General features: G+C 39.6%; 1 protein-coding gene and 2 non-coding genes across 3 annotated transcripts; 2 read left to right on the top strand and 1 right to left on the bottom strand.

Moving 5' to 3' along the window:
• Nucleotides 1-1728: 1728 nt before the first annotated feature.
• Nucleotides 1729-26384, bottom strand: LOC106102451 (pregnancy zone protein-like). Its single transcript, XM_013281936.1, has 29 exons — nt 26026-26384; nt 24838-25013; nt 24434-24506; nt 22828-22990; nt 19771-19941; nt 19128-19243; nt 18025-18241; nt 17580-17705; nt 16732-16920; nt 15808-15993; nt 14619-14960; nt 13904-14123; nt 13210-13394; nt 11930-12076; nt 11414-11521; nt 10720-10913; nt 10330-10412; nt 9470-9588; nt 8629-8767; nt 8117-8241; nt 7614-7736; nt 6730-7087; nt 6318-6475; nt 5508-5685; nt 4825-4982; nt 4393-4507; nt 3607-3809; nt 2720-3251; nt 1729-2105 (listed from the first exon to the last, which is right to left on the bottom strand). Exons 1-29 carry the CDS (start codon nt 26094-26096, stop codon nt 2017-2019), a joined length of 5064 nt encoding a protein of 1687 aa, XP_013137390.1. The 5' UTR covers nt 26097-26384; the 3' UTR covers nt 1729-2016.
• Trnal-aag lies at nt 5720-5801 on the top strand. Its single transcript has one exon. It is a non-coding gene; the product is annotated as a tRNA-Leu (tRNA).
• Nucleotides 24328-24409, top strand: Trnal-aag. The gene has a single exon. It is a non-coding gene; the product is annotated as a tRNA-Leu (tRNA).
• Nucleotides 26385-27439: the final 1055 nt, after the last annotated feature.

The raw sequence follows: 27439 nt of genomic DNA, 5'->3' as shown, positions 1-27439 counted from the left end.
TGTCGATTGTATCGTAGCAAATTCAACTGTTTATTTGCACAACTAAAAATCGAGTAGAGGCGCACCTCCATATAAGCTCATAGAAATCAAATCGAGACAACAGTTGTGCGATAATTTAGTTAAAGATGTGCACGTTGTTTTACGTTATAAATTTTATCGTATCGTTTTTACAAAGTAAAACGATAGCAGATTCATGAGTCATTTCCAACTTTATTGAGTCATGCATTCCCCTTTCACTTGGCGAATTTTCATAGGAAGCATATGTACGCCCTCTTTCAATAAACGGTCTTTTAAAGGCTTGTTAAAGTTTTATTTACCCTTTTCACAAGTTATTTCCCTTGACGTACTTTGTTTTTAAAAACTTTACAGTGTATAGGGAAGTAGTTTAGATGTAGTTTTCGCCTGGCTGTATAAATCTAATATTTTGAGGTTACAAAAATGTTTTCATAAATATTCTAGATACGCTCTGCAAAGTGGTTTACGTGACTTGTATAATTTTAGGCTTTCAAAAAATTAGGACATGTGCATATTAACACATTTTTTAAGTCCTCTTTTTCATTGTTAGTTGTGACATTAAGATTTCTATCCGCCGCGGAAATGGGTCGAGTCTTTTCATAGCAGAAACAAAGGCACTATTATATGTACTCTAGTTAAATATAAACTTAGTTTATGAATTGTATAAAAAATGAAAGTTATGTAAATGAATTAATATTTTATATGACCTTGTATTTAAGGACATTATTTTAACAGTAAAGAAATGTATAGTATATAGCGTAAGATGAGAATAAATAGTTTCATTAATCCCACTATCATCAAAAAGGTGACAGATGGAATCGTTAAGAAATAAAATAAGTTCCAATTGTCCCCTCGTCGTAAAAGGTGGGACGGATGAAACATTTTAGTCTCATCTGTTCGCATGTGGGAGAGCGGGGTGACGGTTGTGAATAATCTAATTAGGGTCAGTACACAGAGGAGCATAGATAAGAGCAAATATTTAGAAATAAACATGAACTTTGTACACTTTGAAATAAGATTTATTTTAACTTTGCACGTATTTTCAGGGCAAAGTCAAAATACCTGTGAAATAAATTTAAATCTAGTTACATTTACGTAAACTTTACTATTATATGCAATTAAAATAGAAAAAAGCTGTTCTCGGTTTGTGTACGGACCTTTATGACTACGAAAAGAATTTCATGTCGGTATTTTGTAGGTTAGGTTGAAAAAAAAACAAATTCGTTTTAATTTTTTTTATTGATAAAAAACATTGGCATAATACCATTCAGTCTTACAAAATTAATAAATACTTAGGTAGATATCTTATTACTAATTTAATGTTAATCTAAAAATAACGCTGTTGAAAGATAATTTTGTCCAGTTCCAAGGAATTCTAGAAATATGTCAAGACGCATACAAATAGATAATTTTAGACATTTAAATCTTGAGTTCATATATTATACGAAGTTATTTCTGAACGTTTAGTATTTGTAATTTCTATCTACAAACAGCTATATTTAAGTAGGTCGTTACATACAATAAAAAAAACATAAAATAATATTCAATAATCCTCAGTTTCTGCAGTTTCCACTTATTTTGTCATATCTAGCGATTCGTTACGTTACGTAGTTTGGAAATGCATTTAAAAAAAATTTCGAACCAATAACACTAATGAATGGTTAAACGTATCTTTACGACTTTTAGGGCCTGTCCCACCACATTCAATCCAACGTGTAAAAATGTGATGAAAATATCGGATTTTGTTCCCTCAGATAGTGACGTCAGCCAGTGGTGGGACAGGCCCTTAGCAGGTATTTTAGTTACTGTATAAACGTAGAAAAATATATTTCTCTCTCTATTTTGTTAAAGCACATGAAAGGGATAGATTTTTTCAAAGCACACTATAATGGTTAGTCCTCATTGCCACTTCGATACTGGCATATACGGTTACTGGCGCCAGTGATGGTATAACTGTCGCACTGTACTGGCATAATGTGAACTAGGCATATATTTTAAAAGCTACGCCTGGTTTGTTGCTCGTTTATATCTTATGTTGTCGAAGTCGTTAGGCGGCATTTGTATCGCCCGCAGAAATGTTTCTGTTGAACCTGTAATTAATTTCTAGATTTATTTTGTAAATTTTACATGATTTTCTTGTCACAATTTTATAAAAAAAATTATCAAAATCGGTCCATTAGCGACGGAGTTAGGCCGCAACACACAAAAAAACATCATCATCCACTTGCCCTTATCCCTTACGGAGGGTCGGCACAGTATGTGCTGCTCTTCCATATTTCTCTATCAGCCGTCATATCTGAAACCACTCCTTTCTTAAGCATATCCTCTTTCACACAATCTATCCATCCTTTCTTCGGTCTTCCTCTTCCTTTGTAGCCATCCACATTCAATCTTAACACTTTCTGGTTTATGTCCCCATCATTTCGTCGCATACTTTCAAACTTCCTCTTATGTACACATTCTTAACTTTATCCATTCATGTCACATAAAAAAACATTCAGACGAATTGAGTACCTCCTTTTGGGAAGTCGGTAAAAAAATAAACATTAAAATAATGACAAAATCTACAATTTAGGACTTAGATGTATTTACGTTGGAGCCGAATTAAAGTTACAAGATTATGAAATGTGTAAAACTGTTACTTTGAAATTTTATTATTGTATTTTTTTGTCACTATAAAAATAGAATAAAAACGTCTACTTACCAGTTTTAGGATAATTAAATATGAAATCTTTCGGCGGGAGAACTACAGAAGGAACCGGTCCTTCTACTCCTGTAGGAACTTCTAGATCCTTCTCTGTCTCTATCACATGGAAACTAGACAACTTTGGATTGTCTACTTCCGGTTTATTTGTGTCTTTATCATTCGGATTTCGTTTCTCAACAATTGTTTCATTAAATTCATATTTATGTTTTATAATTTCATTTATTTCTCCGTTAATGTAATTTATTTGTGATTCAAACATATTTGATAATGCCGAATAATCTATTGAATTATTTATTTCTGGTTTGACGTTTTCGTTTGGAGTTTCAGTGTTTTTATTATCTTTTTTATATAGATTTTCAAACATTGGGTCTTCTAATGGTGTACCTTCAGGTATATCTTGGAAGGTGAAGTCTTGGTTGATGAGGAGCTCTCCGGTGTCGAGAGACCTCGCTTTTTCAAATAGATTGTCTGTCTGTTGGTATGTGTCGTGTGAGACAGGAGATGGACAGTCTTCTGGTATTGTGTACATCTGGAAAATAAGATTTTAAATTATAATTTGGATGGTAGATATCGGATTTGAAGGTATTGAGAACTAGCTTTCACCCGCGACTCCGTCTGCGTGGAATAAACAAAAGTGAGTAGCCTATATGTTCCAGACTATCCTCTACATCTATACAAAACTTCAATTTATACAATCTATACAAAATCCATCTAAATTTACGAATTTATAATATTAAGGGCCTGTCCATTGAAATTGTCAATTGTCTGCTAACAATCCAACATGTAAAATCAGATTTTGTTCCCTTATCTGACAATGAGTTCATTTGTAAGCTATCTGAGTTTATAACAGCCAGTTATGGGACAGGCCCTATGTAAACAGTTACCTGTACATCGCTGACAGTGGGCTGATAGTAATCAGTGAGTTTGACATGTGCGGGCCGAGTGCGGGCGCGCGGCCCCACCGCGTGCAGCACGTAGCAGCGGTGCTGGCCACCACCACCACCACCCCCACCCTCACCAGCTCCAGCAGCCCCCAGGTACATCGTCACCTTGCTGCCCGAGCTGGACATCTCTATACGACGCAATACTGTAACAAAAATAGCAAAATTGCTTTTTTCTCTACACTATATTACTAGAATTGTCCCCTAAATTAGTCAATAATTAAAACGAATATCGATAGTTCACAATTATTCGTACTATTAAGTACCTGTCTATTAAGTACGGCATTTCCTTCGTAGAAATAGAATTCTATACTTCATATGCGTCATTTATCAAACTTTTTTTTTTATAACATAAGGTGGCAAACGAGCAAGCGGCCAACTGAAACCGCCAAAGCTGCCGCTGCCTAGACATCCGCAATTGCAGATGTGTTGCCACCCCTTAATTGACGGAGGAAGAGACGCACATCATCCACCGTCAAATCCACTTCCCCTTCCCAACCTCTCCTTTTAAGAAAAGGGTGGTAAAGAGAAAGGGACTTAAATAAAGCCTCCGGCACCACACTCATCAGACGAAACACGGCATTGGTTCCATTTGACGCCTGTCTTCTGTGTGGTCGTGGTATTGCACCGGGCGAGCCCTGCACTGCTAACATGTTAAAGCCGGCACTGCCACTGTTAAACTAATCTATCTTTAGACAAACTATAGTAAAGTGAGGTGTGTGTGCTCACGCATGTCGTGGTGCAGCTGGCTGTAGAGGCGGCGAGCGTCTGCGCCGTACCCGCCCGGCAGCCACGCCTCCAGCAGCGCCATCGCCGGGAACTGCCCACCCCACAACACGCATATCTGCAGCAAACACATAACATAGCATAAGGTGGCAAACGCGAGAACAGCCAACTTAATTCGCCGAGAAAGCGAAGGGACCGCTGTCCATAGAATCCGCAATTGAAGATGCGTTGCCTACCTTTGACGGAGGAGACGCACAGAAAGAGGACATATACCCTTCCTATGCGTCTCCTCCACCTTCAAATCCACTTTTCCTTTCCATCCTATTCTTGTGAGAAAAAGGGTGGAAAAGAAAGCGGACTATCGTCAGGCCTCCGACACCACACTCATCAGAATGTACTCGGAATTGCTTCCACTTCATCTGTCCCTGTCTGTACCTCTATGACCGCAGCGCAGTAACAAGAGGTGCCGTTATCTCTGCAGTGGAATGCGCCCTCAGTGCGCACCGCCACCAGCGCCCGCAGCGACTGCGCGCTGCTCCTGCTCACCCCCGAATGGTAGGAGCGCGTTGCTTGTACCACTGCGCAACCACTGCCTGCAATACATTCATTTACTAGTTTAAAAAAAAAACATCATAAACGGTCCAGTTGATTACTAGAAACAAATGCAGAGAGAAAAAAGTATTATTCGTTATCTGCCTTTTCTTATTACACTAATTGTTACTCGTGACTTTGCCCATGTGTATTTAAAATAGCCAATGTTACTCACTGATAACGTAACTTTTATTGGAGAAAAAATTTTTGAAATCGGCCCAGGTTTTTGAGTTATCAATACATACAAAAATACAAATCATTCCTCTTTATAGGCTAGCTTCCATCCGGTACTCCGTTCGCGTGGAATAAAAAAAAGTAAGTATGTGTTCTTCTAGACTATTCTCTACATCTATACCAAATTTAATCGAAATCCGTTCAGCCGTTTAGGCTACAAACTCTAACAAACATCCATCCATCTAAACTTTCGCATTTATAATATTAGTAAGATATTAGTATGCAAGTAAAGACAGACACTAAAATTCTTTAAACATTACCCGAGGTATAGAAAAGTATTATTTTGTAGTTACCTTGAACAGAGACAGTAAGCTGGTGTCCAGTGCCCAGTGCGGCGAGTGCTGGCAGCCTGTTGCCGGGCACCACGCTGATACTGGCCTTGTTAGCCTCACTGCTCACTGACACACTCAGGTTGGATGGCTGAGTGTGCGACGACCACGCGGTTATAGCCTCCATCGCTACTAATGTGTCCTAAGAGAATGTAAAATTGAGTCCGGCTGTATGAGGTAGCGTGGCCGAGCGGTCTAAGGCGCTGGTTTAAGGCACCAGTCTCTTCGGAGGCGTGGGTTCGAATCCCACCGCTGCCAGATTTTTTTATTATTAGAGCGTGGACACACCTTTGACTAAACTGTCTCAGAACTATTTCCCCTACTATATTTCCCCTTCTCATTCTTACCTAATACCAATAGTACCGTGCTAAAGATTTTAGGATAGATAGAATAGGACTTTATAACGGCCAGTCATAAATTGTGTAGACTTATCGGCGTCATTTAGTGTTACAATATGCCAGTTTGTTGCAAGTCCAGAAATTGAACGCCAACCAACTGGACTGGGCAAGTGTAAACCGCCAGTCGTACTGTACTGGGCTTGTAAGAACCGTGCATATTGTCGTACTGTACTGGGCAAGTGAAAACAACGCTGTACTGTCTTACTGGACTGGGCAAGTGAAAGCTGCAAATACTGTAATACTGTACTGTATAAGTGTGAATCGCGCAACTACTATCATACTTTAATAGCTTAGTGTGAACCGGAAATACTGTCATACTTTACTGGGCTAGTATGAACCGGGCATTAGTTCAGAGTGTGTTCAGTGTGCGGTGTACCTGTGTGGAGAGGAAGCCGCCCTGCGGGCCGGTGTGCGCCGCCAGCCAGCGCAGCACGGCGCGCGCGTCCTCCGCGCACACCGCGGCCAGCGCCGCGCCGCAGCGCCGCAGCGCCAGCAGCGCGTACGCGCTCGCCTCTATTGACGTCGACAGGGACCCTGGATGTACATGAATTAAGTTTTAACAGTGGTATACGCCTGTAATATCTGTTACATGAATGTGAAGTGGAAACGATTCCCTTCCTATCTTTTTTTATATTATAAGAAAAGAACATTAGAAAGGGAAGCGACTATGAAACTATACACTCGCTCTTGTAAATGTCTGTGGGAAGTGGTTGTTTTGCTATTTTAGGTAACCGCTAGCTTATTTACCATCTTACGAAACAAAAAAAAAACTTTACTAATCAACTTACCACTCTCCCAATACACGTACTCCTTATTCCTCTTAGCGAGTTTCAACAAGAGTACCAGCTCCCTCAACTCCTCGTCCTCCATCAGCCCGCTGGCCACCTCCTTCTCCCGAAGGTACGCCTCGTTGGTCCTCTTCAAGTCCTCCTCGTGATTCCTCAGACGCATGAGGGCGTACGCCAGCAGGGAGTGCGCGTATACCCCAGCATGACTCTTGGACTTGGATAGAGGGAAGGCGCGCAGACAGGAGAGGGAGTTCCGGATCACCCTGGAGGGGAGGTCCGCCGCGCCCTCTATCAGGGAGGTGATGACGTACGCGGTCAGACCCACGCTGGCTAATTCCCCATCTTCGTCCAACCCACCCTGTTTTATGTTTAGGATAAATTAGTAACAATACATTTTAGTTTTATGATTCTATATTCTTACAGCCTTACAAATAAACGCGGTGTAAAGTTAACCTTAGGTATAAACTGAGTATAACCAAAATTCGTACTAACATTTACTTATACTTAGTTTATCCATAAGTTTACCTTTATATCGCGTTTATTTGTAAGGCTGTTAGAGATTTTAAGATCAGGTATTATTTATCTGGAAAAATAAGTTTTGTACAAAAACTACTCTGTTTGGTAAAACAATAATTAACAGTAGATGGCGCTTAGTACAATTATTAATAACATAAAAATATTAGACGAATTGATTACTTTTTTCTTTTGGAAAGTCGATCAAAATACAGAAGAATGTCTAACAAACAGAAACGAATTTTAAATACTCCGTTTAGTAAGCGCTGCTTACTACAATCTAATACGTTTCTGAAATGTTGAAGCACTCAGAGTCTTAATAGTCACTTAAGATTGATTAATGTAGAAATTAATGATATTAAGAAGTATACCATGAGTTCAGTATGGAAGACCTGACCCTCGTTACGGAAGCAGCCGTTCTCCATCTGCTGAGTGAGCAGCCAGCGCTCCGCCTGGCGCAGCACCGCCGGAACACCCGCACCCGGGGACAATATCTACATCAAAATGTTATTAACTAGCTATTGCTCCCGATCGTCCACGTATAAATAACAAATATAGCCTATCTTTCTCATTAATAACGTAGTTTGCTAATGGTGAAAGATTTGAATTTGAAGATTTGAATTTGAAATCCTCCCAGTAGTTTTTGAGTTATTTCAATATTCAAAAATACAATTTTTTTCCTCTTTACAATAGTATAGTTTACGTTTACATGACTTGGATTTATCTACGAGGTATTGCTAAAGTTAAATCTAATTGTAAAAGCGATAGTTTAGAAAACAAAGATTTTTTTTTAAATTATCTATTGTGTGTGGCAGAGAAGATTGATGTATAAATGCAACATGCATTTAAGGGTCAAAGGGGGCTATGTAGGTACCCGGTGAGCGCGGTGCAAGTAGCGTAGACAGAAGGCGGTGAGCCAGGTGGAGGGCGCGGGGTCTGAGGGTCCGAACGCGCTGAACCCACCCCCCAAGTGCGCGTATTGCAGCTGCCGCGTGAACCCTGGACACATTGTTATCTTACTAAGGCGGTAAATGAAAACTGGCATGCTAATTACAAGTATTTTACACATGCCAGTAAAATATCAAAATGAAACAGAGTAGTCAATAGCTTCGTACTTCTCTAATCCCTGCTCTAATCTAATTTCCAGGCAGCTGTCAAAAAGTTGGTTCAGAAAAAAAAAAACATCATTTAGCAACCATCCGGGTCTATAGGATGTTGGGCAAAAACTTGCTTAATCGGATAGCGATGAGCAATATCTAGGATGTCCAAGAATGATGGAGCTGGAAAATAGTTAAGGTCTGTACTATAGAGTGCGTATACAGTACATTCCAGTAATTAGCCTATACAAAGTTACTGGCTTGTGTGTGGTAGTGTAGTGGTGGGTACCTCTAGCAAGGTGTTCCCTGGCAGCGGCTGCCTGGGGCGCGCGCGGGTCCAGCAGGCGCAGCGCCAGCAGGTTGGTGGCCAGCCGCGCCATGTTCTGCTCCCCGCAGCCGCGCGGCAGCGACACCAGCGCGTCCGCGTCCTACACACAATACCACATATACTCAATTAAACATTATTAATAAGTTTAAAAGTTCATTTTGCTACTATGTCGACAATTGGTGCATTTACCTTAAGATTACGATTAGTGTTTAAATTCGAAACTGTTATAATGCTAGAAAGTATTCAAAAATATTTTCGAAATCAACATATGCTAAGAATAATAAGCGTCGCTAGAGGAGAATAATCAGCCTCCATTCTAGAAAGTCAAGAACCAATAGCCTACCTCTAGACTTAAAGCGGTTCACACTTAACCAGTACAGTTGGACAGTTCTTTTTTTATTTATATATCATAAGGTGGCAAACGAGCAAGCGGCCACCTGAAATCGCCAAAATGGCGAAGCGACGGCTGCCCATAGACATCCGTAATTGCAGATGCCTTGCCTACTCTGAATCAACGGAGGAGGAGACGCACATAAAGATGATATTTTTCCCCTTCCTATGCATCTCCTCCACCGACAAATCCACTTCCACTTCCCAACCTCTCCTTATAAGAAAAGGGTGGTAAAGAGAAAGGGACTTAAATTAGACCTCCGAAAACAGTTGCAATGGTCAGTCAGCTTGTATAGACTCATTGACGCCAGTTATTGTTCACACTGTGCCACTCAAGTGACAATCCAGTTATTGATCGTTACCAACTGTACTGGCCAAGTGTGAACCGTATTAGGCTAAATAGAAAACTTACGGCAAGTAGTGGTCCTATGCCATCAGACACGGCCCACACGGTGAGGTTCTCTGTGCCCGGCACCGCCGCCTCCTGCGCCCATGACCACGTCACGTTGGACCCCATAGGCTCTGATGACCCTGGATATCAATCCACATATAAATTAAAAAATACATGAAATAACCATAGTTAAATAAATAGGTAATTAGGTGCTTTAGTGGTTCTAAATCATAATATAGACAAATAACACAATAGCATGTTTGTAAATGTGTTACATTTTTAATAACATGAGGTGGCAAACAAGCAAGCGGCCACCCGAATCCGCCAAATGGCGAAGCGACCGCTGCCCAAAGACATCCGCAATTGCAGATGCGTTGCCTACCCCTATCCGACGGAGGAGAAGACGCTCATAAAGAAAATATTTCCCCTTCCTACATCTCCTCTACCGTCAAATCCACTTCCTGTTCCCATCCTCTCCTTATAAGAAAAGGGTGGTAAAGAGAAAGGGACTTATATTAGGCCTCCGGCACCACACTCATCAGACTGTACACGGAATTGCTTCCATTTGACGCCTGTCTTCTGTGTGGTCGTGGTATTACTGGGGGCGTGCCCTGCAGTGCTAAGATGTTAAAGCGGGCACTTTTAACCCATAAGGTTAAAAGATTTGTAAAAATTTTTTCTACTATAAAACTAGTGCTTTTTCATATAATGTAGGTTTTATCAGGAAATCTCATGAGCTTTGGATCTTAGCCTATTAGCATTGGAAGAAAAGTAAAAAAGAATTTTGCGCTTAAATGACACTAAACTAAACTATCGATTACTGGTACATTTACCGTATCATGTGTACATTTGTTACATTAAAGTAAATAATATTATTTTACCTGGAGCACAGAGCATCGTTGACTTGTGTTCCTGCACCGGCACGCCCTCTGGCTCCACTTGGATTTCTAGTACTATTTCATCACTGGAAAACGATGTGAATATACATTTAATCAGTATAAAATGTGTAAACCATTTGATTCTATGTTCTTCTTGATGTGTGTAAATGCTTTGAACTAGATCAGAAGAAATAGATCTCTGATTTCCATACATTTTTTTAATACTATGTGGAGGAAGTCGTGGACAACTATCATACTTCATATGTCATACTAATATTATAAATGCGAAAGTTTAGATGGATTTCAATGAAATCACACATAGGCTATACTTGTTTTTTTTTTTTTTATTTCCACGGACGGAGTCGCGGGCGACAGCTAGTCTAGCTAACATACCTGACGTCATTCTTGTGGGTGTTGCCACATTTATCGTCGTTAGTAGCTTGCGCACGTATACGCAGCTTAGCGACGCCGGGCACGCGTGCGCGCAGCTCGACGCGCCGCGCCGCACTGCCGCGCGCGGACACGCACGCGGACTCGATGCGGTTAGCGCCATCTAAGTGCGGGTCCGCTAACACTTGGATTTGAACCTGGGAAAATATTACTGTATTTTGGATTATGCCGAACCGTCACCCCGTTTTGTCCCCACGTGGGAACAGATGACAATAAAAAGTTACATCCGTCTCACTTTTTGCGACGAGGGGACGGTTGGAACAAATTTTATTTGATAACGGTTCCATCTGTCACCTTATTGGTGATAGTGGGACTAAAAGGTGAGACGGTTGAAACTTTTTATGCTCACGTGGGGACAGAGCCGGGTGATGTTTGGGAATAAGCCTGTATTTTAACCAAAAATTCTGGGTGGAATTAAAAAAAAGGAGTAAGCATATTTGTACTTCCACGCTTTCATCGAAATTCGTTATATAATTTAGGTTATAAACATCCATCCATCCATCCATCTATACCTTCCCATTTATAAGTAAGAATTATATGACAATGAATATAAGATATAAAATGCCGTTTTTAAAATGGTTTTTCAACTTAATAGTTTTAAAACGAACATTACTTTCTGTGTAAAATATTTACTTACGCTAAGTGGTTCGAATAAGTAGTTGAAGAGGCGATATTGTATTATCGTGTTATCACCACGACGTAAAGTTTTGGGGGCGTCAGCATGGATGAAGAACTCGCGGAACACCTGCAAATGTCAACACTAACATTGATTAACGTAATCTTATAAAAATAATAGTATTAGGGGCTACGGTTTCCGCAATACAACGGCTAGCGTATTTTGCATAATATAACACTAATAAGAAGTTTGCGGTGTCATTTTCATTACGATATACCCTTAAATAAAGTGAAAATGATTTTTTTCTTATAATATAAGGCGGCAAACGAGCAAGCGGCTAACTGAATCCGCCGAAATGGCGAAGAGACCGCTACTTATAGACATCCGTAATTGCAGAAGCGTTGCCTACCCTTTATGGACGAAGGAGAGGACGCATATAAAAAGGATATTTTTTCTTCCATCTCTGCCGTCAAATCCAACGGTTCCTTCCCATCCTTTCCTCTCAAGAAAAGTGTGCTTGTTGTTTACAGTGCAGACCTGCAGTTGCGCGGGGCTGGAGACGGCCAGGCCGGTCCTGGCGAGGCAGAGCGCGCGCGCCTCGTACAGCGTGATGGCGTCGGGCGCGCGGGCGGAGGTGTGCGCGCGCCCGCCCAGCCCCACCGCCGCCAGCCGCCACAGCCACGCCTGCACACCGGCTCGAGGGACCATCGACACTACTCACATGTCTATACTAATATAATAAAGCGTAAACACACACTATTTTGTGGCGTAGGATCTCAGCTATCATAGAATATTATTGAGTAATTTTTAATTTAATAAAAAGCCTTACACAACGCTTTAGGCTATATGTTTTCAAGTTATTATACTTAGGGGATTAAAATCAGACAAAAGACTTTATGTGGGAAAGGGACCGTAAACTACAAGCTGCCAACGTCAAGGAAGCAAAGTTGTCCCTGTTTGTCATCGTGTCATGTGAAAACTCCGATAAAATATATCACACCGTTTCAAAGATTACGAATTTTAAAGACAAGAGAGTTTCAAAAATAAGATTTTTTTTATCATTTAGAGACATGTTGATGAAATGATTTTTTTAATATTTCACACAAATATTTAATTTTGATAATTGTAGAGATTTATTAGAATTAATATTTAAACAAAAGAATTAAGTGTTGTTATACAATTTTATTATAAATTTAATTATCTCATGCCTAAAACATAAGGTACTTTGACTAACTGTTATTAAGACAAACTTGAACTCTAATTGCAAATTACAGAGCACGCTATCGTTCGCTAGATGTCGCTAATCGGTAATAACCAGTCCTAAGTGGAACTTTGAACCTCTGAGGCATCGGCAGACTCGTTATAACGTACATTATTGAATTTCACATTACATTGCAGATTATAATAGTAACACGAATTTTGTCCTAACAATCCAATTCAATACTAATCTTGTTAGAAATAAGGTTGATTTTGCCATATAAGGTAAACAACTAATTCATCGGTTTATATAATCTTGTTTTCAATTAGTTTCTCAAAGCGTTTAAGTTCCAAACATTAGCTACTTGATTAAAGGTTCTAGACTTCTTACTAATATTATAAATACGAAAGTTTAGATGGGTGTATGGATGTTTGTAGCCTAAATTACTGAACTGCTCTGGATGAAATTTGGCACAGATGTAGAAGATAGTCTGGAAGAACACAGTGGCTATTTATTTTTGATTTTTTAATTCCACACGAACGAAGTCGCAGGCGAAAGCTAGTACAAAATAACGTCTGTGTTAATAAAAAAAATGGGATTAGCATATTTTCGATAGAACCTCAGAGAAGTCAGTCCTGGGCTGAGTATCGAGTTGCCGAAGGGGCGCGGGGCCCAGGGCGGGTGCCGGGGCGGGGCCGCAGCGGCGCGGGGGCGGCGCCTCGCCCAGGGCGCGCACGCCCGCCGCCGCCAGCCACGCGTGTGTTAACTCCAAACTGTTTGAAGGCAGCTCCGCTTCATCACTCGCTGGAACACCAATAATGAAAGTCTATAAGAAAGCATTGAAAATAAACTAATCTTGCTGTTCTGTTTTGAATTTAGCTATGTATTGTTGACTAGCTTTAGCACGCGACTGCGTCCATGCCAAAGGTTACCATTAATATCGTCATATTGTCCTTAATTAGCACTTTCTGTGTGAAGGGGGTTTCACTGCCTCTACTAGCAATAAATGTGACTTTATGAAAATTTACCTATCCTATGGTGAAAGAATTTGCGTAACGGTAAAGTAGTTTTAAAGTTTATTGCATACAAAAATACAAATCTTTCCCTTTTATAATCATACTTCATACTATTATTTTAAACGCGGAAGTTTGGATGGATGGATGGATGTTTGTTAGAGTTTGTAGCCTAAATGGCTGAACGACTTTTGATTAAATTTGGTATGATGTAGAGATAGTCTGGAAGAACACATAGGCTACTTTTATTTTTTTAATCCCACGCGGAGGGAGTCACAGTAATAAATAAATGTAACATACTCAGAAAACATTCTCCAGCGGCGTCATATTCCGTGAGGTTCCTATGACTTTCGAGCAATGTCTTCAGGGCATGCAGCAGGGAGTCCTTGAGGGGCTGGTGCTGGCCCAGCGCGGCGCTGTCCACCGCGGAGAGCGCGCACAGCGCCGGCCCCGCCGTGCTCAGCTGCAGCGTGGCTACCGCGCCCGGAGACACCTGCCGGGATGACCAGCTCACATCCACCTGGAAGGAAACACCACGAGTTAGGACGTTGCATGGATACAGATTTTATTTTGGGCGTTAGATGACGATCTTTGAAGGCAGCCATATTGTCAAGAGAGGGGGAGGTAGATGAAGGTAGTAAAAATAATCTTATAATCTTCTCAATAGGTTGTCTGATTTATGAAAAACAGACAAATCTATCAAATAGTGACCCCTAGAGATTGTAAGCTTAGTATTTTGAAATAATACAAATATTTTACAATTTTATAATACACCAATTAATCTAACTAATATAAAGAGGAAAGATTTGTATTTTTGTATGTATTGAAATAACTCAAAAACTACTGGGTCTTTTTAAAAATACGTTTCACCGTTAGATAGGTAATATATCTGCAACATAAGCTTTATTTTTTTTACGTTCACGCGGATGAAGTCGCTACCAATAGCTAGTTCATAAAGAATTTCTTAGGAGGAGGTGGCCGTTCCCCCTTGAGATACCTATACTATGGAGTTCACCTTATTAGCAAAGCATTCATCCATCTCGAAGTGCTTGCTGGCGCTGACCAGCTCCCCATTGTGGTAGAAGTACGCGAGGAGATGGCTGTCGGGGCACATCTGGTGTGTGACCTTGATGGGCAGCATCACCCGCAGTAGGTGGCGGTCCAATACATCACTGGCGTTCATCTCCAGCTGGTTGTAGTCTGCATCCAAGTTGTTGAGTCCAGCGTCCAGCGGCATGACGCGTTCTGTGCCGCACGAGCTGTTCCTGGCTGCAGGTTCGATTTGGACGCCAGATCTTGCAGTCGCACACTGCGTTGTCGCACCCCAACGGTAGATTATACCACCACGAGTTATTACCTGGAGAATTACAAAAAAATATTAAATATATCAGTTTTAAGAATGCTTTTGCGGTGAAAAACACCACACAGAAGACACGTGCCAAGTGGAAGCAATAACATGGACTGTAATGGATCTCAAGGTCCTGTCTCCAAGTTTTAGTCCTGTCTCCTTTTCTGTCACGTCTGTCTTACGGATCTTGATGATTACGTTTCCGTAATCATCAAGATCCGTACAACAGTTTAGGCTACATACTCTAATATCCATCCATCCATACTTTCGTATAGTAAGCGGAGTATTACCGCTCCCTTCTTTCCCATTCCATCCATTTCTTAAAAGGAAAGGATTGGATGGGAAACTTATTTGACGGTGGAGACGCATAGGAATTGAAAAAAATTATGTGCGTCTCCTCCATCGATTTAGGATAGGCAGAGCATCTGCAATTGCGGATGTTTATAAGCAGGGGTCGCTTCGCCATTTATGTGGCCGCTTGCTTTTCCACCTTATCTATACTATTATAATAAAGCGTAAACACACACTTCTTTGTTGCCTAAGATATCAGCAATTACAGCATATTTTTCAATAGTTCGTTTTTTAATAAAAAGTCCTAAACTTACGTCACGCTTTAGGCTACATATTTTCACGCCATTAAACTTAGGGGTAAATATTTTGGATAAAAGCCCTAATGTGGGAAAGAGACCATAAGTTGCTGCCAACATCAAGGAAGCAAGACTGCCAAGGTTTGTCATGTCATGTCATTTTGACATTTGCTACTGATAATTTGACAAATGTGAACAATAAAATAAAGTGTTCATAATTTCATGCGGATGAAGCCGCACGAGAACAGCTAGTTGTATGTAAGAATTACCACAAAGTGGACAGTGAGTGGCTTGGTGAGGTCGGTGATGTTAAGGTAGAGGGGCAGCAGCGTGCGCGCGGCGCGGGAGTCCGCCCGCAGCGGGCCCAGCGCCGCCGCACCCCGCGCGCCCAGCGCCCCCGCCGCCGCCCCGCGCACCCGCAGCCGCAGCGTAGCGCTCGCGTTCTGCAGCCGAGCCTGGCAGACAAACACTTTATATCTGACTTGTATTATAAATGCGATAGTTTATATGGATGTATGGATGGATGGATGGATGGATGGATGGATGGATGGATGTATGGTTGTATGGATGTTTGTTAGAGTTTGTAGTCTAATCGGCTGAACGGATTTCGGTGAAATTTGGTACAGATGTAGAAGATAGCCTGGAAGAACACATAGGCTACTCACTTTTGGTTTTTTTAATTCCACGCGGACGGAGTCGCTAGTGAAAGGTAGTTGATAATATGTCGTTTTTATATCCTGGAAATCCTGTAAACTTGGAACTTTAGGCTAAAAACGGTCACCTTTGATTATACTATCGTAAAGCTGTTTTACGATTGTGGATTGTTTCGCTAGTTGAATTGGTTGAGTTGCAGAATTAAAAATCGAGTTGTAAGCTCGTAGGAATCAAGAGAGACTTAACAGTTATGCGATAGTTTGGTCAAAGGAGTGTGCATGCAAGTGGTTGGCAACGTGTGGCTCTTTGGATTCTTGAGTGCGGTTCTGATTTTGTCTGATTTTTATTTTTAAATAGAAAATTTAGTTTAATTTTAATTGTAATTACAAAAAAAATTGGAAGCCAAATTGCACTAAAGGATACTTATACAAGCACACTTTAGTGCAATAAAAGTTAACTAAACAAGTAAAGGCTCCCATTTATAATATTCATATTTGGAGAAATAACAAAGAACCAAATTGTATATTAAAAAAGAGTACTTCGAAGTCATAGAAGGCGCTATCTTCAGCATCCGGGGTGAACATAACCCGAGCGACGCCGCGTGCGTCGGTGAGTGCGGAGACGCAGGTGCGGGGGGCGTGGCGCGGGGCGGCGCGCGGGGCGGGGCGCCGGCACACACGCACACTCTCACCGGACGCAGGCTTGTCATCCCAACGTGTAGCTTTCACCTGGAATTGAAACAATAATTGAATTTTTCACTTAAATTAATTGAAGCGCAAATAGCCAATTTTAACAGTGGTAGAGCCCGCTTTTACATCTTCGCACGAATGGACCAGCTCGCACGGTGTAATACCAAGACCACACAGAAAACAGGCGTGAAATGGAAGCAATTCCGCGTTTCGTCTGATGAGTGTAGTGCCGGAGGCCTAATTTTAGTCCCTTTACCTTTCCACCCTTTTCTTAAGAGGAAAGGATGGGAAGGAAATGGATTTGACGGTGGAGGAGACGCATAGGAAGGGAAAATGTCCTCTTTATGTGCGTCTCCTTCTCCGTTAAGGGTAGGCAACGCATCTGCAATTGCGGAAGTTTATGGGCAGCGGTCGCTTTCCATTTCGGTGTATTTAGGTGGCCGCTAGCTCGTTTGCCACCTTATATTACAAAAAAAAGCCTCATGGTTTGTGGTACGGACTACCGATCTTGCGGTCGAAGGTTCGAATCCCGCCATTCGATTGTGAAGCATATCCTAGCACAAGCCTAGAGATTAGTTGGAATGGTTAAAGGAAATATTAGTCAATAAACAAAAATCTAATATTTTTCCTGAAAAATTGAATTAAAAAAAATTACAATCCTGTTACGGATGTGAATTTAGATTGAAATATAAGATTACTTTCAACTTATACGGTAGACTAGGAGATACGACTGCCCGATGCTTCGTAAGGAACTCGATGGTCACAGGGTCGTCTACGACTTGGGATACCACAGTCGTGTTCTGCCAGATTCTTGTACCTTCTTCCTGTAATACAAAAAAAATCATACTCGTTAATATTATAAATGCGAAAGTTTACTTGGATTTTTATTAGAGTTTGTAGCCTAAACTGCTGAACGTATTTCGATGAAATTTGGCATAGTGGAAGATTTAGGCCTAATTTTAATTTCTTTCCCTTCCCACCATTTATAAGAGACGTATAGGAATTCAGGTGGCCGCTCGCTCGCTACCTTATTACAAAAAAAGGAACTCATAAGTATACTTTTGTTTATTTTGTAACTCGACGCGGTGTACAGTCGAAAGCTAAAGAAAAATGATTGTTATATTCTAGTGTTTGTTCCTGTACCTGGAAACTGAAGTCAGCTACGACCACATCAGGTGTGTTCAGTCCTGCCAGCCCCACGCGGCGTGCGGCCGCGGCGTGGCGGTGACACGCACGCGGCGCACGTATCCGTACAGCGGTGCGCACCCCCGAGCTACCTCCCCCACCCCCGCTCCCGCCCCCGCCCGCACCACGCAACCTGATCACTAACATACCCTCCACCGCTTCCGTCCAAGGATACCTAGAGAGAATACAATCTTGAATCTAGACCAATATAAAGCGTAAACACACTAAGTTATGTAGGACTGTTCGCGACTTCGTCTGCGCGAAATAAAAAAAATAATAAAAAATATGTTACTCGATAACGTAGCTTTTTAATGGTGGAAGAATTTTGAAATCGGTCTACTAGTTTGAGTTATTTCAATACATACAAAAATCCAAATACTAATACTCCTTTGTTAGCTTTTTAACTATTTTTGATGTATTCTGTATTCTTAAAAGTTATTTGTTAATCTGTGCTGTTTATCAATACATTTATCTTTATTTAAAACAACAATATTGTTAGGAAAATATTAGGAAATTGAAGGAATAGTGGGGGGGTAGTTTTATAAAGTATATGGCAAGGAGGGTCGGGCGCTCAGTCGCCAACAAGGTCAGTGTTGTACTAGTCGTCACAACGAACGTTCGATATATTTGAGTTGTTCATTGTAGTTCAGTTTGTGTGTTTTAAAGTAATTTACAAGTATTGTTAATATGGCCTTCCGTCTATATTTTAAAGGTAGTCATTTGTGGAAATATCTAACACCTTGTATTGTATGCAATAACAGTATATTTTTGAATACTTCATTTTTTAATAAAATTTAGGCTATATATTTTTACGTGATTAAAATTAGAAAGTAAGTAATTTGGAAAAACTGTCATGCGGGAAAGAGACAAAAACTACAATGCTGCCAACTCAACGTCAAGGCCCTTCGTTCTGATTCAAGCATTTGCAATTGAAAGTTTTACGAAATGTAAACAATGAGATACAGTTATAATAATTTCAAACTTATGAAGCATGGGAACAGCTAGTATAAGGTAAACTCTGTAAAGAAGTTATGGAAAAAAGTAATTAAAAATATAGTAACCTGACGCAAACAGTCCAAACAAGTCTCTCGCTGGTCCGCAGCACGCGCGGGGAATGCCGTACTGTCAACTGGAACGGAGGCAGTTCGTAGTTCCCCACCCAGAACGTAGTTGAACCCTGAAATAGACAGATTCCTTCACAGATATACCAACCGCTGAAGGAACTGATGCTGGACTGGCACGACAAAGATAGCGTTGTCTTGTTTAAATCACGCTCACTTCAGGTAACTGCGCAGTAAATGTATATATTTTTAACAGTAGTAGCCCGCTTTAACCTCTTCGCATTGTAGACGACAAGAAGACAGGCGCCAAGTGGGAGCAATTCCGCGTTTTAATTGATGAGTGGGGGTGCCGGAGACCTATTTATAGTACTTTTCTCTTTACATCAAAGGGTGACTAGAAAGAGGCCTAACTAGGAATAGAAGGACTTAAGAAAATCCTTAAGAAAGGATGGGAAGGAAAAGATGATTTGTCGGTGGAAGAGACGCATAGGAAGGGAAAATATCCTCTATGTTTGCGTCTACACCTCCGTCGAAAGGGGTGATCGCTTTGCCATTTCGGCGGATTCAAGTGGCTTGCTCGTTTGCCACCTTATGATATAAATAAGTCTTCTGGGAGTGTTTCTTTTTCTGTAAGTATGTATACCTGTGAGCCGTCAGCAAGGCGTGCCCTGACAGTCCAAAGGCCTGGTGGTGCGTGGTCGTCAAGATGGTGCTGAAGTTGCGCGAGTCCGAGGCGTGTCCGCAACTGCCGCCATTGCGCAACCCGGACCCCCTCCCATGCACCTTGAGGACCTTCCAGCCAAACCTCATCTATCTACAACATAAATGTAAGACTTTTGTATGGAAAACAAGAAAACGAATGTGCATACAGAAAGGAAGACTTCAGTTTAAATGTCTATTTCATTATTGACTAGCTTTTGCTCGCCACTTTGCGTGAATTTAATAAATAATAAATCCACAGCCGATGTTACAGATAACGTAGCTTTTTAATGGTGAACGAATTTTTGAAATCGATCCAGTAGTTTTTAGAGTTACTTCAATGCATACAAAAATCTAAAAATACAAATATTTCCTTTTTATAATATTAGCATTAACTAGCTTTCGCCCGCGACTCCGTCCGCATGGAATTAAAAAAAACTGAGTAGCCTATGTGTTCTTCCAGACCATCCTCAAAATCTATAAATCTGTACCAAATTTCATCGAAACCCGTTCAGTCGTTTAGGCTACAAACTCTCACAAACATTCATCCATCTAAGCTTTCGTATGTATAATATTAGTATGATTAATAAAATGGTTATATCGCTATTTGATTTAAATAAAAAAAAAATGAATCGCAATGACATTAAAATATCCAATGACCCGGATTTCTTAATTCAAAATTTACAGTTACAAATTAAAAACCAAACAAAAACCTCGCGTATGAACAAATTGCTTGCTAAGTATTTACTTGGTCGTGTTTACTTGTGGGTCGTCCCGGTGACCTTAACCCACTGACCCTATTGCAGAACGAGTCTTATGAAAAAAATCTTTTTCCGCATTTACTAGAGATGTATATTTTTATTGTAAACTAGTTTTGCTCGCGACTCCGTCCGCGTGGATTTAAAAAAAAAACAAAAGTGAGTAGCCTATGTGTTCTTCCAGACTATCCTCTACATCTATGCCAAATTTCATCGAAATCCGTTCAGCCGTTTAGGCTACAAACTCTAACAAACATCTATCCATCCATCTCAACTTTCACATTTAAAATATTGTAACCTAATAAAACTGCTAAAGCGTTTATGTATGATAATTATACATATATTTGTTACTGGGTTTGTTTATTAATTGTGTGCACTCGAAGTATGCCAGCGTGCCAACCGGTCTCCGCCTCGTCAACAACGGAGCTCCAGCTAACGTGGACCGGTTCCGTTGGGAACGGGATCAACCAGCCAAAGCTTTCGCTAACATAGACCAGTGTAAGTTGACCGTAACAAAGTTAAGGGTCCATTGTTACGTAAGTCACGTCAAAAATATTAACCGAATGCTACACATAGGGCAAATTACTGGAAGATAAACTAAATGCCATCTTAGTAATATTGTATAAGTTTTCCCGTCTACAATTAATGTAAATTGAATCTACACAGATTAATCATTTTAATTTGAGTACACATAGTACGTTACATCATTAACGTTGACGTGACGGATATGTCCGTGAATTTGGACATTCGAGAGATACACTATTTAATTTAAATGTACCAAATATACAGTTAGGGTTCTTAAAATCAATTTTAATCTTAATATATTCTAGAAAAAGGCCATAAAAAGTTCGTTTTTAGATGCGAGGCATCTTATTTTTTTTGTTTTCGGACACTGTCAAGAGAAATGCGACTGGCAGACAATGCAAAACTCGGAATATAAAAAAAGTAGATCCGAAAAGAGGTCGCATGTATGAAAGTATTTGCCGGTAATTAAAGGTTATTGTTGATGTAACGGCTGTTTTCAATGATTCCTTTTCTAAACGATTGGCATTGTTTTGTTTCTTTTAAATATAAATTAGGTTACTAAGAGGTTAGGAGCGGGCACACACCTTTGACAAAACTATCGCTCAATTGTTGCGATTGTCGATTGTTTCGTAGCCAATTTAACTATTCAGTTGCTCAACTGATTAGTGTACGCACTTTCATATAAGTTCATAGGAATCAAAGGAAGACTAAAGAGTTGTGCGATAGTTTAGTCCAAGGTGTGAGCGCGCTTTTATTTTATTTCTAAGAAATGCATTTTTAAGTTCTAAAACTAATGTGCATTAGTATTCAATATAAACTTATTGAAGTTAGAAATCTAGTTTTGAATGCAGTAAATAATTTGCTAACTAAACATTAACATTTGCTATACAAATAAAGTATGTCAAACTTATTCTTAGGCGTTTAAGTAATAAATTGGTCAGTCATATAGTCATGTTAAAGTGTACAGTCAGCTACATAAATATGTAAGCTTATGATTTCAAAAACATTTATACGCGTGACTGTCCATATGATTCCTATCATAAAATATGTTGACAAATACGTGCATACATATTTTGGAAACCGAAGCTGTAATATTTCTAAAGTTCGGTAAACATACAGAAATTTTTGAAGCTGATTGTACCACGTTTTTGTTCGTATACATTTTAAAGTTAGACTTTAATTAAAAGACAACGGTCACATTTTCTTCACGAAAGCAAGTTTTGTCGCAAAATTAATATAAAAAAGCGTATATTGCTTTGATCAATCATTGGCAGCTGTCGAAACTGGCAATTTAGTAAATGACAGATCGTCCCAATTCCCCGTACACTTTATGAAATGAGGGATCGTCACTTCCTGCGACATATTTATACACAACATACATCTATGAAGTGTTACATCGTAAAGTATCAACTTTTTTCGCTTTAAAAGAATAGTTCGAGAGATTGAATATTGTCATTCGTCATCAAATAGCCCTTGTCCCTACGATGGGTCGGCACAGTATGCTGCTCTACCATATCTGAAATCCACTCTTTAAGCGTGTCCTCTTTCTCACAATCCATCTATATCGGTCTTCCTCCTTTGTGGCCATCCACATTCAATCTTAACACATTCTGGTTTATGTCTCCATCCTTACCACGACAACCTTTTGCTTCTCAATTCCTCGACCTTTAAGGTTGAATATTGGCTGCAAACAAACAGTCCAGATGATGAATACTTACGTTTCCATGAGCGGGTGTAAGGTCCGGTTTAAGGGCGAGGACACGCACATGCAGGGTATCACCAGGGCGGAGACGCGCGCGTTGCACGTGCAGCACCAGTACGCGTGCGCCAGCCACGCGCACCTTTAGTCGACGTTCCCACGTGCATCCTGCCTCCGGGTACCTAGGTCACTAAAGACTTTAAAACACTAGACTTGAAAGTTTGTTTAAATTAATAAGTTGGCAAACAAGCAAACAGCTATCTGGATCAAACTGGCGAAGCGACCGCTGCCCAGACATTCGCAATTGCGGATGCGTTGCCTACCCTTATCGACGGAAGGGGAGACGCACAGGAAGATATTTCCTATGCGGAGTCAAGTTCATGTTCCAAGGATGGGAAGGAAAAGGGACTAAAGATGGGCCGCCGCTACTATCATAAGACGAAACGCGGAATTGCTCCCACTTCATGCTTGTTTTCTATTTAGTCGCGGTGTTTCACCGGGTGAGATGACCCATTCGTGTGAAGTTAAAGCGGGTTATACCATTGTTAAAAGTACGTTAAAAGATCATTCAGACTAATAAACAGTTTTTAGGATACTACAATTACGTAAGAGACGTTGAAATTAGTGGTATTTTAATCGCCTGGAATGAAGACTTTCAAACAAACGGAGAAAATACCGACGGAAATAACGCCTAAAATATAATGAAGTCCTGTCTTATAAATTCCAGTGTCAATAAATCTTCGTATATCGAAGTTTTGACCGCTAGATTTATCGGTAGAGGGCGCTGCGTAGATAAAACAGTTTTACCATATATTCAGATTAAAATCTTTAATCTAGATTAACTTGATATATGGAAAGTGGATTTTAGTGTTGGCGAAAGTATAGACTTGTTAACTAACGTTATAATTTAAAGCGAATATTGAACTTGGATGCAAGGGCGGATCCAGCTTTGGCGCCACGGGGTGGTCACATAGTCGTGGTCAAGTCAAGAGCTTGACAAAATATGTAAATATATTTTGTCAAGCCCTTGACCAACCAGCTCAGGGGGGGGGGGTCATGTCCCCATAATCCCAAGGTTGGTCAAGGGCTTTGCTTTGATGTCAATGGTTTTCTCTAGTATATATGCCCGTTTCATGCATTTAGTAACGCTTGACTTTATGAGCTGTTAATCGATTTGTATTCTTCCCGGAATTATAATGAGTAAAAACAATTGTATATTGATTTGTTTAATGAACTATTATTTTTGAATGACTTATTGCTTGTGTTTATCAACAAACACCTCGAGTGTTATCAACACTGTACCATAAGGTATAGTGTTGATAACACTCGAGGTGTTTGACGTTCATACATAAAAATGTACAGTCAGCTGGGTATTTTTTAGAAACTGATATATGACGCTATTTTTGTACCCGAAGGCGTATACTAGTTTCTAAAGCATCCTAATTGTATACATGTATGTAGCTGACTGTACAAATCTAAACATTGAATTAAAAGTACAATTATTTTGACTAGCGTATATGGTAGCGTGGCCGAGCGGTCTAAGGCGCTGGTTTAAGGCACCAGTCTCTTCGGAGGCGTGGGTTCGAATCCCACCGCTGCCAAGACATTTTTTTTGATACACTTACCGCATATTGACAATGAGATCAGCTTTTGTGTTGGGTCGCAACGGCACTGATATATCGAGGCAGCCACCATCACCTGAGAGTAATAAGTAGTCAATATCTTTCGTATTAAGGTCTCAAGTTCACTGACCTCTAAAGATTGGACATAACATCTTTTGTTTGACGCCTTAAAACGACAGTTCAAATAAGAGCGTCCGCACATCTGTAACTAAACTATCGCACAACTGTTTACTTTCACTTTGATTCCTTGCTTGCATGTGCGTACACGACTCGAGTTTTGTCAAACAACTGAATTGGCTGCAAAACAATCGACAATCACACAACAATTGTGCGATAGTTTCATGAAATAACCACAATATCCCACCGACCAAAAGACCTTAGTGCCTGAATCCGGGTGTAATAAGTACCTGGTGGAAGATCCCTGGCGGCGGTGGTAGATTCTCCGTTATCAGCGAGTAGTGTGATCACCATGCGGGCTGGACCTTCGGGATGGAAACGGGAAATGCAGACCCTGTTTACGCCGCCAGCACTCAGCACCCCCGGCGCCAGGAATAAGTGGTTTTTATCCGTGCACGGGACATTTCTAGAAGAAAAGAAGACTGGAATCGTACAACGTACTTTCGGTAAGGCCAGTACAGTTTTCAGAAGCGTTCAATAATTGGATTGGCAACTGGCAAAGTGTTGATAATTACTAGCGCCATTGACTATACAATCTACGCCTGCACATCGAACTGTCCAACTGCACTGGACAAGTATGTACGGCGCATTAAATTTTTAGTATGTTTGTACCAAATAAACTCAAAAACTACTGGCCAGATATAAAATTCTTTCACCATTACAATGCAAGAATAACCCAGAGTAAAATAAACTGTATTTAATGTTGTTATAGAACATTTAAATAACAAATATACTTGTAAAATACTACCACTTGTATACTAACAAATAATTGTTGTCCATAATTTTAAATATACGACTAAGCCGTATTTTTATAACATTTATAAACAATTATGAGAAATACATATGGAATGATTAGCATCACATAACAAACGTTAGGTTTGTCTTTTATTTGCGTTACATACGCTCTGCGCGGGAAATGAATTGCACAGACTATACATAGAACATGCTTGACTCATTTCGCGTGTAGTTAAAATAAAAGCTATTTAAGTGCTTGTTAAATGAAGCTGGTGAATTTACCCTAAATTGTATGAGATTAAAGGGAACACAATACTGATATTTAAGATTCGAACGATGTATCGTTCGAGTTTCGAGTTTCGATACCGTTCTGATATCTAACCGTTTGTAAACAATATCAGTAATTGAAGATATACCTACAAATTGCATTTATATTAAAAAGATACCTTAGCAGATTTGTATTGAATTTAATTTTTAATTTAACGTACATACTAATTATAATTAAGTAGTATAACATTTTAGAAAAAACAAAAAGCGCGCGTAATAAAAACAAAAACTATTTTGTTAGATTCATATTTCTCACCTAGTCAATGTTACACAATTTAAAAAATAAAAAAGTAATGAACACATTATTCTACTGCATAAAAGGAGATTCAACGATTTTATTTTGTTTATAAACAAACCTGCTATTATCCTGCGTACTTCCAAACACGTGGGCGGATGCCGACAAAAAGAAACACAAAAACCAAATCATGTCTGTAAAACTGCACTAAACTACTCTTAAATAAATAATTTAGTAGCAAACTCTATTCTGATTCACATTTTTTGTAATTACATGTTTTACAATTTCAAAACACAAGATATTAGAGTCCAAAAAACTGAATAAGTAAACTTCTAATTATAAAAATAAAATGACCATCTTTTGACAATAAACAGTATTAATCACTGAATCTATCATCGATATAATTTATTAATTATGGTAAATAAATAATAAACGTTTAACTAAATACTTCAGAACGATATGTCGATCGTCTCGCGTACGATTGCTAACTGACCGTCGCGTGCGCAGAGGTCGCGCGAATCATTGCAGACGCGCTCAACTTTTTTTATTTCTTTGTAACCGCCATTACCGCCAGTTGGCGTAATTAAAAATCTATAATTACATTACTTATTAAGTACTTCAATCATTTCTTAAGAGGAAGTCATAAATATAATTTGTTGTGAAAATATTATTTTTAGTTAGAAAAGGCATACATTTCAGCTTTAACTCCTCAGTTATTACAAAAAAATAATGAGCTAGCTATTGTCCGCCCGATGCATCGTCCGATGTTACTCATAGATAAATTATCTTTCTAACGGCGTAAGAAATTTTTAAATCGGTCCAGTAGTTTTTGAGTCATTTCAATCCATACAAAAATACAATTCTTTCCTCTTTATAATATTAGTACATATATGTAGACTAGTAAATAGTAAAGATAAGTAATTTTAAAGAGTTTATAACCTCAATCCGAACTTTGCCTATCCTTTTTAATAGCTATGTGGTGTATTTTATTCAAGTGCTTAAATTTGATTTCTGCAATTCCTGAGAAAATAACTTCCAAAATCTATAGTACAGTTACAGCAATTATTAAAGTTTATTGCGTTGTCAGTTTTGCTTCAGAAATAACATAAACACAAACTCGCCGACAATGGGACTCGACTCGGGTCTGATTGATGTGGATTTTATAACGGTATAAATAAATATACGTAAATGCGTGTCATGATTGCTTTTGTCGTGTTATTTTGGGTCATCTGGGTGCTACGGATAATTGAAAATCATTTTTAAATCATGTAACAAACAACAAATAATTGTTTTCAATAACTAATTCGCACAATTTTCTGTCATAAAAGTCGGACTTAATCAAATTGTTCGTAATATTAAAAGAGACAAGTTTTCAAAGATTTGTAGAGATTTTTAATTAATGATAGTCTGATCTCAATCCTTTGTTTATGCTTTCTATTTATTTTGATTTTATTCTAATAATCTTATAGAAAATTGACGTAAAGTACCAATTACGGTAGTAATATTTGATAAGTAGTGATTTTAAAATAATAGCA

Source organism: Papilio polytes, unplaced genomic scaffold, assembly GCF_000836215.1.
Source record: "Papilio polytes unplaced genomic scaffold, Ppol_1.0 DF823923.1, whole genome shotgun sequence".
Taxonomy (NCBI): Eukaryota; Metazoa; Arthropoda; class Insecta; order Lepidoptera; family Papilionidae; genus Papilio; species Papilio polytes.
The sequence above is the reverse complement of the archived record's forward strand: the minus strand, read 5'-3'. Positions and strand labels throughout refer to the sequence as shown.